The 15560-nt window shown below is 43.7% G+C and overlaps 1 protein-coding gene across 2 annotated transcripts in view; it reads left to right on the top strand.

The window, feature by feature from the left end:
- Positions 1–15560, top strand: part of tbc1d17 (TBC1 domain family, member 17) — an 83305-nt gene that overhangs the window by 21403 nt on the left and 46342 nt on the right. For both annotated transcript variants that reach the window (XM_072271520.1, XM_072271521.1), the window contains exons 2-5: positions 5238–5336; positions 8067–8141; positions 10195–10315; positions 15295–15505. In XM_072271520.1, coding sequence (XP_072127621.1) covers positions 5238–5336; positions 8067–8141; positions 10195–10315; positions 15295–15505 — 506 coding nt within the window. The remainder of the gene's footprint in view (positions 1–5237; positions 5337–8066; positions 8142–10194; positions 10316–15294; positions 15506–15560) is intronic.

Below are 15560 nucleotides of genomic sequence, written 5' to 3'. Positions count from 1 at the left end.
CAGGTCAGGCAGAATCTATGGAGGGAAATGAACAGTCGATGTTTCAGGCTGCGACCCTTAGTCAGGACTGTAAAGCAAGGGAGCAGAGGCCAGAATAGGGTGGTGCGGGGAGGGGAGGGTGTGCAAGTTGGCAGGTGATAGGCGATGAGAAAGGTGGGTGGGGGTGTAAAAAGCTGGGAGATGATAGGTTGAAGAGGTAAAGGGCTGAAGAAGAAGGAATCTTATAGGAGAAGACCTTGGATCAAGAAAGAAAGGGAAGGTAAACACAAAATAATCTGCAGATGTTGGGGTCAAAGCAACACTCACAACACGCTGGAGGAACTCAGCAGGTCGGGCAGCATCCGTGGAAAAGATCGGTCGACGTTTCGGGCGGGAACCCTTCGTCAGGACTGGACAATAATATTGTGAAATTTGTTGGGTTAGAGTAAAGGTGCACAGTCTTTATTCCTAGGTTGGGGAATCAAAAAAAAGTATAGTGAGCCTTGGTCTGAGGTGAGAGGGGGAGATTTAATAGGAACCTCAGGGGAAACAGTTTCACCCTGAGGGTAGTTAGTATATGGAATAAGCAGCAAGTGAAAGTGGTTGAGGAGATAAATTATCAACATTCAAATGGTACCTGGACAGGTACACAGATAGGAAAGGTTCAAAGTACATGTATTATCAAATTATGTATGCAGTATACAACTCTGAGATTCGTCTTCTCCAGACAGCCACGAAACAAAGAAAGCCATAGAGCAGTTCGAAGAAAGTCATCAACCCCTCCACGTGCAAAAAAAAAACATCGCGCAAACAGCAACAAGAATATCAACTGTAATGTGCAGATGACAAACAGAACATTAACCCCTCCCACACTAAAAAAAAGAACAAATTGCGCAAACAGCAACAAGAATGTCAATGCTCCCCCTCCCACCATGCTCAAAAATCAAATCATGTAGAAAGCAATAAGAACGGGTGAAAACACAGAATATAAAAAACATAACACTGTAAGAGTCCAAGTGAACCACGGTCCAATCCATAAATCACAGGCCCAGAACTTCATTATCATCCTCCAACAGCAGTGAGAGGGAGGGAGGGGGAGAGGGAGAGACACTATTCAAATGCACTCAGGAGTGGCGAGCAAGCGATCATTACACACAGACATGCTTCTCCAGCAGCAGCAAGTAAGAGGTATAGACCAAATACAAATAGGACTAGTTTACATAGGAATCTTGGTCAGGATGGACCAGTTAGGCCGAAAGGCCTGTTTTCATCCAGTGTGACTGACTCATTGATAGAGTCTTGGACAGTGGAGTCTTTCACCACTCTCACTCACAAACCAATCCTCATAGAGGGATCAGAAGTGGAGAGAGTGATCATTTTCAAGTTCCTGGGTGTCAGCATCTCTGAGGATCTAACCTGGTCCCAACGTATCACTGCAGCTATAGAGAAGGCAAGAGCGGCTATATTTTATCAGGAATTTAAGGAGATTTGGTTTGTCACCAAAAACTTCTTCAGATGTACCATGAAGAACATTCTGACTGACTGCAGTACTGTCTGGTATGGGGTGGCTACTGCACAGGATTGTAGCAAGCTGCAGAGAGTTGTAAAGTTAGTCCGCTCCATCATGGGCACTAGCCTCTGTAGTATCCAGGACATCTTCAAGGAGTGGTGCCTCAGAAAAACAGCTTCCATCATCAAGGACTTCCACAATCCAGGACATGCCCTCTTCTCACTGTAACAATCAGGAAAGAGGTACAGAAGCATGAAAGCACACACTCAGCAATTCAGGAATAGCTTCTTCCCCTCTGCCATCCAGTTTTTGAATGAGCATTGAACCCATGAACACTACCTCACTACTTTCTTCTTTTTAATTCCTGTTTTTTTGCACCATTTATCTTAATTTAACTATTTATTTACTGCGATTCATTTTTTTCCTATATTTATCATGTATTGCATTGTACTGCTGCCACAAAGTTAATAAATTTTACGACATGTGCCAGTGATATTAAACCTGATTCTGATTCTGATTCTGTCCAATGGATGTGAAGCTAGGGAAACACAGTGAGTTATATGTTTTAGCAAGAATTGAAATCAGTCTCTCTACACCCATGACTGTGTGGCTAGGGATAGCTCAAACAGCTTCTATAAATTTGCTGATGATACAACCACTGTTAGCAGAATTTCAGATGGTGATGAGAGGGCATACAGGAGCGATATGTACCAGTTAGTTGAGAGGTGTCACAGCAACCGTCTTGCACTCAGCGTCAGTAAGACCGAAGAGCTAGTTGCGGACTTCAGGAAGGGTAAGACGAGGGAACACAAACCAATCCTCATAGGGGGATCAGAAGTGAAGAGAGTGAGCAGTTTCAAGCTCCTCGGTGTTAGTATCTGAGGACCTAACCTGGACACAACGTATCGATGCAGCTATAAAGAAGGTAAGACAGCGGCAGTATTTCATTAGGAGTTTGAAGAGATTTGGTTTGTCACCTAAAAAAACCTCTACAAATGTACCATGGAGAACATTCTGACTGGCTGCTTCATCGTCTGGTGTGGGGAGGGCTACCGCACAAGATCAAAATAAGTTGCAGAAACTTGTAAAATTAGCTCTATCACGGGTACCAGTTCCCGTAGTATCCAAGACATCTTCAGAGAATGGTGCCTTAGGAAGATGGTGTCCAGCGTTAAGGACCCTCACCACCCGGAATATGCCCTTTTCTCATTGTTACTGTTGGGACGGAGGTACAAGAGCCTGAAGGCACACACTGAATGATTCAGGAACAGCTTTTTACCCTCTGCCATCCGATTTTCTAAATGGGCATTGACCCCCATGAGCACTACCTCACTGCTTTTTTATTCCTGTTAATTTGCGCTAATATTTCAACTTAACTATTATATTTATACTGCTGCAATAAAGTTAACAAACTTCACAATGTATGCCGGTGGTATTATGTCAGATTTGCTAAGGCACTGTGGTTTGAGAAATACGGCCTTAAATTTTGTCAAATATGCTAAAGATTTTCAGAAGCACATTTCTGAATATTGTTTGGTCACTGGTGGCATTGCTGCGGAGTCAGACACACCAATTATACCACATGATTTCTGGCATTCATGTTATTTGGGAAATGTTTCCAGCTGTATAGACAGTACTTCGTTAAATACCAAGAAATGATCATCGGGCAGTTACTTCCTTTTGCAATAGATACCGGTTTTTCTGACATTTAATTCTTGGAATTTGATCATAAATTTCAAGATGTTTAACATGCCGTCACTTATTGGTCTGAACTTTTAACTGCTGTGGTGTTTGTACAAATTAATAATATAACAATCGACCACAGTGGTGTATGCCTGGAATCAAAGTTCAAAGGGGGCAGCGCGGTAGGGTAGTGGTGAGCACAGCGTTTTTACGGTACAAGTGCCCCAGGTTCAATTCCTGCCTCTGCCTGTAAGGTGTATGAATGTTCTCCCCGTGACTATGGAGTTTCCTTTGGGTCTCTGCTTTCCTCCCACAGACCAAAGTCATACCAGTTGGTAGGTTAATTGATCATTGTAAATTGTCCTGTGATTAGGCTAGGATTAAATTGGGGGTATTGACAGATGGCATGGCTTGAAAGGCCACACTGTATATCATAAAGGTTTTAAAAATAAATTTATTATCAAGGTACATATATGTTGCTACATACAACCCTGAGATTGCAGGCATTCACAGTAAATACAAGAAACACAATAGAATCAATGAAAGACCGCACCCAACAGGACGGACAAACAACCAATGCACAAAAATGGCAACAAACTGAAAATTTGAGCCGAAAAGTCTTTGACAGTAAGTCCACAGGTGGTGGGAACAGTTCATTGATGGGGTGAATGAAGTTACCCCCTTTGGTTCAAGAGCCTGATGATTGAGGGGTGATAACTGTTCCTGAACCTGGTGGTGCACGTCCTGAGGCTCCTGTACCCTCTTCCTGATAGTAGCTGCAAGAAGAAAGCATGTCCTGGGGGGTGAGTGTCCCTGATGATGGATGTTGCTTTCTTGTGTCAGCGCTCCATGCAGATGCTCAATGGTGAGGTGGGCTTTACGCATAATAGACTGGGTCATATCCACTACTTTTTGTAGGCTCTTCCATTTAATGGCACCGGTGTTTCCATACCAGGTCGTGATACAACCAGTCAGTATACTCTCCAATACACATCTAGAGAAGTTAATTAAAGTTTTTACATTGCGAAACTTTGCAAACTTATAAGAAAGTAAAGGCGCCATGACTTCTTTGTAATGACACTTTGGTAATGGACCCAGGGCGGATCCTCTGCAACAATAATACCGAGGAATTTAAAGTTGCTGACCCTCTCTACTACAGATCCCCTGATGAGGACTGACTCATGGACCTCCTTTTCCTCTTCCTGAAGTCAATAATCATCTCCTTGACCTTGCTGACATTGTGTGAGAGGTTGTTGTTGTGGCACCACTCAGCCAGATTTTCAATCTCCCTCATATATGCAGATCCGTCACCACCTTTGATTTGGCCAACAACAGTGGTGCTGTTAGCAAATTTAAATATGGCGTTGGAGCTGTGCGTAGCCTCACGGTCATCAGTATAAAGTGAGTAGAGCAGGAGGTTAAGCACACAGCCTTGTGGTGCTCCTGCGCTGATGGAGATTGTGGATGAGATGTTGCCAGTCCGAACTGATTGGAGTCTGCAAGTGAGGAAACCGAGGATCCAATTGCTCAAGGAGGTATTGAGGTCTGGTCTTGGAGCTTACTAATAAGTTTTCAGAGGCTGAGCTCTAGTCAATGAAGAACATCCTGACATATGCATCTTCTCTGTCCAGATGTTTCAGGTGAGTGAAGAGCCAATTAAATAGTACCTGCTGTGGACTTGTGCCGTAGGCAAATTGGAGCAGATCCAAGTCTCAGGCAGGAGTTGATATGTTTCATCACCAACCTCTCAAAGCACTTCATCACTGTGGATGTAATTTCTACTGGACCATAGTCATTGAGGCAGGTTACCACGTTCTTCTGATATAATTGAAGCCTGCTTGAAGCAGGTGGGTAACTCAGACTGCCGTAGCGAGAGGTTAAAAGATCTCAGTGAACACTCCAGCCAGATGATCAGCACAGGTCTTTAGCACTTGGCTGTGTACCCCGTCTGGGTCAGATGCACCCTGTGGGTTCACTCTCCTGAACACCTAATTGCTCTTCACTAGACTGTACTTCAGTTGTGTTTTTTAAAAATTTTCCCCTTTTATATTCCTCTGCATTGCAGATCGCCTTTGAGAGAGATGGTGTGTTTCTCAACACAAGCACAAAACGGACAAATGACCAGGACACGCACATCCCTGGGGTGATCCGGATCATTGAGAAGGTAAGGCCTGATCCACACAAGTGCTTTACAGTCATGCGGTACTGAGTTTCAGGGTGGCTGTTTCCAGCATGGACGTGGGACAACACTGAACAGCTCTTTGCATGTAGGTTCTTCAGGTATGTGACCTCCTTCTATCCTGATTTTGTAAAAAATAATATGGTTGAGGAACCCTCCACTCATCCAGTCTGTACCTTGGAGCTGTCAACTTGTGTTGAGCATGTGAATTATCTGTGATTCCATTGAATATGACTTGATTCATAGAGAGGGCACTGTGTGAAAACCAATTTCCGTACAACACACAAAATGCTGCAGGAACCCAGCGATCAAGCCAGCATTTATGGAAATGAATAAACAGCCAACGTTTTGTGCTGTAACCCTTTTTCAGGACTGCAAAGGAAGGGGGCAGGTGCCAGAAGAAAAAGGTGGAGGGAAGGGGAAGAAGGACAGGCTAGCAGGTAATAAGTGAAGCCAGGTGAGAGGGAAAGTGAGTGGGTGGGGGAGGAAGCAATGATGTAAGAAGCTGGGAGGTGATAATTGGAAAAGGTAAAGGGCTGGAGAAGAAGGAATCGGGTAGGAGAGTAGAGTAGACCAGGGGTCCCTCCCATTTTTGCACTGCGGACCGGTTTAATATTGACAATATTCTTGCAGACCGTCGACCCGGCGGGGGGGGTGGTGTAGGGTTGCCAACGGACAAGAGTAGCTGTCAATATGTTGTGTTTACCCAGAGAAAGACTACAATGACCATGAAGCCTTGTGTGGGCACCAGTGTGCATGCGTGACTTGTGTATGCGTGTACGTGCCGATTTTTTTTTTCTGCAAATTGTTTTTGGCGATTCTGTTCGGGGTGGGGGGGGTTAATCTCGACCGGAATATAGGTGATAAGTGGCTAATACACTCAATTTAGTTTCTAAAAGGGTTTATCTAACGAATTTAATATTAAACACACCGCATATTTTCCTCGCATGAATATAGTGATAAGTCAATTATCAGGGTGGACGGGAGCTTGAAATAAGTGTTGAATGAACTTCCAGTAGAAGTGGTAGAGGCAGGTTCAATATTATCATTTAAAGAAAAATTGGATAGGTATTGGATAGGTATAAGGAACGGAGGGTTGTGGACTGAGTGCAGGTCGGTGGGACCAGGTGAGAGTAGCGTTCGGCACAGACTAGAAGGGCAGAGATGGCCTGTTTCAGTGCTGTAATTGTTATATGGTTATATAAGTCAATAGCATCATAACATCTTAAGTAATGTTTGGATATTAAACACACAGCACATATTTTCCCTGTATGGACATATAAAATCATTGCAATACCGCAATATCGCTGAATCAGTGGGAGCCCTGGGCTTGTTTCCCTGCAACAATATGGTCCCATCGAGGGGTGATGGGAGACAGCGATACTCGAAGGGGGTTCCTTATGTCCAGTCTATTCCGCAATTTAGTTTTCATTGCATTCATTGCAGAAAACTCCGCTTCGCAGAAAAATGTTGGAAATGGAAGCAACGTTTTCAGTGCTTTCGTGGCTATCTCTGGATTTTTAGCCCTGACTTTGATCCAGAATGCCGGCGGAGATGTTATGTCAAACATACTTTTCAGCCCGCCGTCATTCGCAAGCTTAAGGAGTTGATCTCCTTCCTGCGCTGACAAGGATGACGCGCGCGTAGTGACCTCGCATGCGTTCAAGCTCAACAGCGGGCGTGACAGGGAATGAGGAAAGGTGCCCCTGACTCGTATCGCCAAATCATATTGTTTCCTCGCGGCCCGGTAGCAGATGCTTTGCGGCCCGGTGGTTGGGGACCGCTGCAGTAGACCGTGGGAGAAAAAGAGGAAAGGCACCAAGGAAAGTGACGGGCGGGTGAGGAGAAGGGGTAAGTGGCCAGAGTGGGGAATAGAAGGAAAGGGAAGGGGGGAGAAGGGAAAAATAAAGAGGAAATAGAAGTAGCGGAAGGAGAAATAGATGTTCATGCCATCAGGTTGGAGGCTAACCAGACGGAATATGGGGTGTTGCTTCTCCAGCCTGAGGGACCACTTGCTTCGAAATCCGGTGCTGATACCACTCACCACCAGCTGACAATTTTTTTTTATTATACAAGATTATGAGAGGTATAAATAAAGTAAATGCAAGCAGGCTTTTTCAACTGAGGTTGAGTGAGACTAGAACTAGAGGTCATACTGTAGGTTAAGAGTGAAAGGTGGGATGTTTAAGGGGAGCCCGAGGGAGAATAACTTCTCTCAGAGGGTGGTGAGAGTGTGCCTGCGCAAGTGGCGGATGCAGATTCAATTTCAACATTTAAGAGAAGTTTGGACAAGTACATGGATAGGAGGGGTATGGAGGCCTACAGTCTGGGGCTAGGCAGGGTAAACCCCGAGGAAAGATCCAGAGCTGGTGTCCCTAAGGCAATCCTACGTTAAGTTCAACACTGACAACTCCTGAGATGCCACTCGTGCCGAACTGTATCGGTCTCTGCCATTCCTTTGGATTCATCAGCTGCATGGAGAAGGGGAGTCTGCTGTATTGGCAACAGCCTACTCCCCAGATTGTACTGGCCTGGCTTGTGTACTGGCTCATGTAGACAGCCAGGACACAATATCCACGGCTGACCCTGGCCAACGAGGGCCTCGGAAAGCAATACCAGGCAAAATGTTAAAATGGATAACCCTCCCCTGTCCCAACTTGTGGAATTCCCATTCAGTCTACCCTACTGATTATTTGTTCTTGTTTTGTCCCTCAGGGTCCTGATACTGTGGTGGATTGGACTCCAGTATGTGAGACTGAAGAACCCTCTCAAATCCTTTACTCCAAAAAGGTAAGTCTACTGGTCTATGTATACGGTGTAGAGTTTTGGTTGAGTATTGATTAAATTTCTCAGACAATATGTATATACAGCAGATTCCAGTTAAATTGGGACACATCGGGACCAGTGCGATTTGGCCCAGTTAACCAAAGTCTCATGGAAATAGTTAAAAGGTATAAAAAAGATAAACTACCATTTAACTGAGTAATAAATTGTGTATTTAAATGAAATACAGATCAAATTAGAACATTACACTCCTATAAAACTGTCCATTAGTTCCTAATGGGTTTTGACAGAGGAATTCATTCAGTGTATGCTGCAATGTTCTTTTGATTGACTGGAAATGAACAATATCAGCACAGACACCTAGGACAGATAGTGGTTTGCCTTCATTAGATTAGATTATGAGGACACTCAGTCCTCGTTTATTGTCATTTAGAAATGCATGCATACAATTCTTTTGACGATTGCATCCTCCAAATCTTCTTATTCATTGTAATATTCAATATAATTGTTGATGCCTTTAAATACTTCATAGTCCCTAGCTTGTTAAAGTAGTGAAATCATTTCATTTTCACTCCCAGTCATTTCTGTCGTCTCCAAACCTGAATGCTGGAAACTGCAATAAGCAAAAGAGTTCTGAATTGTCTTAGTGTTTATTTCTCACCAACTATCAGAGACAAAAATCACTCTTTGAACACCAACATGCACAACTGATGCTATTTGAAAACTGTTCATTCCAAGCACGGTGCAGTTTCCAATGGCCACAAATGTGCATGACTGACATTAGTTAGAAACTGTTTGACAACAGTCTCCTGCCCAATTAATTGGCATGGTGTCCCAAATAAACTAAGGGAATGCTGGCTATTTTCTTGATTAGTTTTTGTTCTTTAAGAGTTGTCCCAAATAAGTAACTTCCCTATAAACCAATGGCCCAATTAACTGGAATTCACTGTACTTACTTCTATCCAATTGCAAGACGCCATCTTATAGGGGAACTTGACAGTTTGCCCCTTCACTTGCAACTTGCACCAATCCAGGATGGCTACAGGACAGATTAGATACGGAAGTGAAGTTCCTTCCACTTTGCGGTCACAGAGCAAAAGCACTAGCCACATCAACTTCTATTAGTATGGTGCTTTCAGCCAGAGTACCTCAACATGCTTCCCAGAGGATTTGTGGTGGGTGGATAAACAGTATTAAGAAATGTTTGGTTAAAATTAAGGCTTTTAAATATACACAGAGAAGCAAAAGAGTTTTGGTAACAATTTTGTGGTTTGTGACTTGCTTTCCCACTGCTCTGTATTATCTTGTTTTAAATACACTCATTTAGGTACACCTGAACATCTACTTGTTAATGCAAATATCTAATCAACCAATCATGTAAAAGCATGTAGACATGGTCAAGAGTTTCAGTTGTTGTTCAGGCCAAACATTAGAATGGGGGCATAATGTTATCTAAGTGACTTTGACCTTGAAGGATTGTTGGTCCAGATGTGGTTGGTTTGAGTAACTCAGCAACTGCTGATCTTCTAGGATCTTCATGCACTACAATCTGTAGAGTTTACAGAGAATAATGCAAAAAAAACCACAAAAACCATCCAGTGAGCGGCAGTTCTGTAGGCGAAATCGCCTTGTTAATGAGAGAGGTCAGAGGAGGATGGAGTCCTGATGAAAGGTCTCAACCCAAACCTCTTTTCCATATGAGTTCCTCCAACATTTTGTGTGTGTTGCTTGGATTTCCACCATCTGCAGATTTTCTCTTGGTGAAGAATGGCCAGACTGGCTCAAGCTGACAAGAAGGCAACAGTAACTCAAATAACCACATATTATAACAGTTGAATCTTGAAGTGGAGGGGCTACAGCAGCAGATGATCACACCAGGTTCCACTCCTGTACCTAATAAAATGTCCACTTGAGTGTAGATTATATTTGGTATTCATGGGAGAAGAGCCCAGCTTAGTTCTAAAGACCTTGTTATGGTGCCAAGTGACATGCTTTTGTTTATTAGTATCCACAGTTGCCCTTACTTTCATCGGCTGCTTTTCTGCTTTTTTTTCCGCAGGATTCCACAGTGAATGGAGCCAGTCACACTGAAGAAGATATGTTTGACCCAGGTTATGAACCTGACTGGGCTGTTATTAGCACAGTTGGAACCAGGACACGGCCACAGGAGGATGCACGTGGTAAGAAGCAGAGGCTCACTATTGTAATACACTAATAGTTATATTTGTACATTGATCATTGTGAGCAATTTTGGGCCCCTTATCTAAGAAAGGGATGCTGGCATTGGAGAGGATCCAGAGGAGGTTTATGCGAATGGCCCAGTAATGAAAGGATTAATGTATGAGGCGCAACACAAATGAAAGAAAATCTGCAGATGTTGGAAATCCAGAGCAACACGCACAAAATGCAGGAGGAACTCAGCAGGCCAGGCAGCATCTATGGAAAAGAATAAACAATCGACATTTTGGGTCAAGACCCTTCATCAGGACTGAGAAGGAAGTGGGGGCAGATGCCAAAATAAAAAGGTGGGGGGGAGGGGAAAGCAGCTAGCCAAAAGGTGATAGGTGAAGCCAGGTGGGTGAGAAAGGTCAAGGCCTAGAGAAGGAGGAATCTGATTGGAGAGGAGAGTGGACAATAGGAGAAAGGAAAGGAGAAGAAAACCCATGGGGAATAGAGGAAAGAGGGGAAGTAAAAGGTCAGAGTGGAAAATAGAGGAAGGAGGGGAGGGAAATTTTGTTAAGCAGAAGGAGAAATTGATATTTATACCATCAGCTTGGAGGGTACCCAGATGAAATATGAGGTATTGCTCATCCATCCTGAGGGTATCCTCATCTTGGCTCAAGAGGAGGCCATGGATCAACATCTTGGAATGGGAAACGGAATTAAAATATTTGGCCACCAGGCAGTTCCGCTTCTGGCGGGTGGTGTGAAGGAGCTCAACGAAACAGTTACCCGAGTTATGACGGATCTCACAAATGTAGAGGAGGCTGCATCGAGAGCACCGGACACAATAGACGACCCCAGCAGATTCACAGGTGAAGTGTTGCCTCACCTGGAAAGACTGTTTGGGTCCTTGAATGGAAAGGAGGGAGGAAGTGTATGGGCAGGTGTAGCAATTCATCGTCATAGTCATACTTTATTGATCCTGGGGGAAATTGGTTTTTGTTACAGTTGCACCATAAATAATTAAATAGTAATAAAACCATAACTAGTTAAATAGTAATATGTAAATTATGCCAGGAAATAAGTCCAGGACCAGCCTCTTGGCTCAGGGTGTCTGACCCTCCAAGGGAGGAGTTGTAAAGTTTGATGGCCACAGGCAGGACTGACTTCCTATGATGCTCTGTGTTGCATCTCAGTGGAATGAGTCTCTGGCTGAATGTACTCCTGTACCCAACCAGTACATTATATAATGGATGGGAGACATTGTCCAAGATGGCATGCAACTTGGACAGCATCCTCTTTTCAGACCACTTATAGGGGTAAGTGCCTGGAGGGAGATTAGTGGGGAGGGATGAATGGAGAAGGGAATTATGGAGGGAATGATCCCTTGGAAAGCAGAGGGGGGGGAGTTAAAGCTATGTTTAGTGTAAGGGTCCCTTTGGAGATGGTGGAGGTTGCAGAGGATAATGTGTTGGATGTGGAGGTTGATTGGGTGGTAGGTCAGGAGAAGAGGGTCTGTATCACTATTGGCCAAAAGAGTATTAACAATCAAGGAATCTAGATTACCTGCGTACTTCAATAAATTGAACTTACCATCCCTATTATGATGGAATCCCAATGATGCTGAGTACTCAAGCACTGATTTTGTTATAGAGTTATACCAAATAAAAAGAGGCAATCAGCCTACCATGCTGATGTCAGGTAGCTAAAAATCTATTCAGATTTATCTTCCCTGTCCTTGTTCGTTACCCCATTATCTCTGCAAACTTTTCCCATAGAAGAGGCATTCAGCTCTTTTCTGAAGATTGCGATTGAATCTGCCTTTCATGCACTGCTCTCCAGATTATAATAATTATCTGTTATCTTTCATTCTCTCCATCTGGTTAATCAGCAACTCTTCTGGTAATGGAAACCATTTCTCCTTATGTACTCTTTCAAAACTGTTTAAACATCGTTTAAAATCCACCAAGCTAGTGAGGTAACTTGTGAACTTAAATTAGCAATTTGGTGTTTAGTTAGACATAGCAAATTTCATTACAGGGTTTCACAACCTGGAGTCCACAGACCCCTTGCTTCATGGTATTAGTCCATGGCATTAAAAAGGTTGGGAAACCCTGGTCTAAAGCTTTGTGAGAAATAAAATCATGTAAAAGTTTGCTTTAGGAAACCTTTGCATCATCTCCGGAGAGGTTCTGGAGGATTGAAGGGTTGCAGATGTTGTTCAAGAAAGGGAGCAGAGATAGCCCAGGAAATTATAGACCATTGAGTCTTACTTCAGTGGTTTGTAAGTTGATGGAGAAGATCCTGAGAGGCAGGATTTATGAACATTTGGAGAGGCATAATATGATTAGAAATAGTCAGCATGGCTTTGTCAAAGGCAGGCCGTGCCTTACGAGCCTGATTGAGTTTTTTGAGGATGTGACTAAACGCGTTGATGAAGGTAGAGCAGTAGATGCAGTGTATATGGATTTCAGCAAGGAATTTGATAAGGTACCCCATGCAAGGCTTATTGAGAAAGTAAGGAGGCATAGGATCCAAGAGTACCTTGCTTTGTGGATCCAGAACTGGCTTGCCCACAGAAGGCAAAGAGTGGTTGTAGATGGATCTTATTCTGCATGGAGGTCGGTGACCAGTGATGTGCCTCAGGAATCTATTCTGGGACCCCCTTCTCTTCATGATTTTTATAAATGACCTGGATGAAGAAGTGGAGGGATGGATTAGTAAATTTGCTGATGACACAAAGGTTAGGGGTGTTGCAGATAGTGTGGTGGGCTTTCAAAGGTTACAGCGGGACATCAATAGGATGCAAAACTGGGCTGAGAAGTGGCAGAAGGAGTTTAACCCAGATAAGTGTGATGTGGTTCATTTTGGTAGGTCAAGTATGATTGCAGAATATAGTATTAATGGTAAGACACTTGGCAGTGTGGAGGATCAGAGGGATCTTGGGGTCTGAGTCCATAGGACACTCAAAGCTGTTGTGCAGGTTGACTGTGTGGATAAGAAGGCATACGGTGTATTGGCCTTCATCAACCATGGAATTGAATTCAAGAGCTCAGAGGTAACGTTACAGCAATATAGGACCCTGGTCAGACCCCACTTGGAGTACTGTGCTCAGTTCTGGTCACCTCACTACAGGAAGGATGTGGAAACTATCGGAAGGGTGCAGAGGAGATTTACAAGGATGTTGCCTGGATTGGGGAGCATGCCTCATGAGAATAGGTTGAGTGAACTCTGCCTTTTCTCCTTGGAGCGACGGAGGATGAGAGGTGACCTGATAGAGGTGTATAAGATGATGGGAGGCATTGATTGTGTGCATAGTCAGAGGCTTTTTCCCAGGGCTGAAATGGCTAACACGAGAGGAGACAGTTTTAAGATGCTTGGAAGTAGGTACAGAGGAGATGTTGGGTAAGTTTTCTGTGCAGAGAGTGGTGAGTGTGTGGAATGGACTGCTGGTGATGGTGGGGGAGAAGGATAGGATAGGGTCTTTTAAGAGACTTTTGGATAGGTACGCGGAGCTTAGTAAAACAGAGGGCAATGGGTAACCCGAGGTAATTTCTAAAGTAAGTACGTGTTTGGCACAGCATTGTGGGCCAAAGGGCCTGTATTGTGCTGAGGTTTTCTACATTTCTGTGTTTATAAATTATTAGTTTGTTATGTGCCATGTCATCTGACGTGAGTGATCATGCTCTTTCCATGACCATGATTGTTCTTGGCAAATTTTTCTACAGAAGCGGTTTACCATTTCCTTCAACACACATAAAAGCTGCTGGTGAACGCAGCAGGCCAGGCAGCATCTCTAGGAAGAGGTACAGTTGACATTTTGGGCTGAGACCCTTACCATTTCCTTCTTCTGGACGGGTGACCCCAGCCATTGTCACTACTCTTCGGAGATTGTCTGCCTGGTGTCAGTAGTTGCGTAACCAAGAGCAGCTGTTCATACGAACATCCAGCACCTACACCCATGGCTTCACGTGACCCTGATCGGGGGACTAAGCAGATGCTGCACCTGCCAAGAGTGACTTGCAGGCTAGCAAAGGGAAGGGGCAACTTGCACCTCCTTTGCTAAAGACATATCTCCACCCCACAGCCCTGAGGAAATAGTATCTCTGGTATTTTAGAAACGGTAAAGTCTGTCCATGTCTTGTAGGCATTGGGAGAGAAGCTTGGGAAAGAAGTAATTATCAGACTAATCTATCCATTTAAGTTTGTGTACGGTGAATTCAAATTAAGAATGTATACAGGTGACATCTCTTTCAACACTGGCATTCCTTCATGGAAAAGCACCGTTTAAGGTCAGGTAATTGAAATTAGTAACTACTTTTTGGACTATTCAGAATAAAGTTGCTTTTTTTAATGGACCCACACCACCTTGGCTATGCTCTCTTCTCGCTGTTACCATCAGGAAAGGGGTACAGGAGCCTTGGGTCCCACACCACCAGCTTTAGGAATAGTTATTACCCGTCAAGCATCAGGCTCTGGAACCAGCGCGGATAACTTCTCTCAATTCCGAACTGATTCCACAAGTGGACTCACTTTTAAGGACATTATAACCATTGTGCTCAATATTATTTATATATTCTGTTATTTTTCTTTTTTAATTTGCACAACTTGTCACCTTTTGCACATAGTCTATTTTTGTTTGTGGTTTTTCATTGATTCTATTGTGTTTCTTTGTAATTACTGTGAATGCCCGTAAGAAAATGAATCTGAGGGTAGTATATGGTGACATATATGTACTTCGATAATACATTGAACTCTGACTTGCAGTTCAACAGTCAGTAATACACCAAGAGAGGCAGCCTCTAGATTTTGTGCTCTGCAGGGTACATCTGTGGAAATTCTGATGGTACATTTTTGTTAAGGATGACCAGTTTAGAAAGGAAGCAGAATAATTGAAGAAATAAATTTGGTTTTATTCACTGCACTGAATGACTTCTTGCTTTGTTCCCTTGGTTAAATGCTTTTTTCTCTCTCTCCTTTTCATGCCAACTCTTAGCTGCCACTCAGTACCCGGGAGCACACAGCAAGTGGGCGTTCTCCATCAGCCTGTCAGAGTTGAAATCCATCCGGAAAAACAAGCCAGGCCTGGGCTGGTCATACCTCATCTTCATCAGCAAGGATGGCATCTCCTTTCCAGCGCTTCATTTCCATGCTGGAGGCACCAGAGCTCTACTCAAGTGTTTGTGTAAATATGTTGTCCTGGCTACGTAAGTATCTAATTTCTCCGTTCACCTGGTACCATTACGGTCAGCTTCAGATTTA

The sequence above is a fragment of the Mobula birostris genome, chromosome 11 (assembly GCF_030028105.1).
Source record: "Mobula birostris isolate sMobBir1 chromosome 11, sMobBir1.hap1, whole genome shotgun sequence".
NCBI classification, from domain to species: domain Eukaryota; kingdom Metazoa; phylum Chordata; class Chondrichthyes; order Myliobatiformes; family Myliobatidae; genus Mobula; species Mobula birostris.
This window is presented reverse-complemented; position numbering and strand designations above follow the sequence as displayed.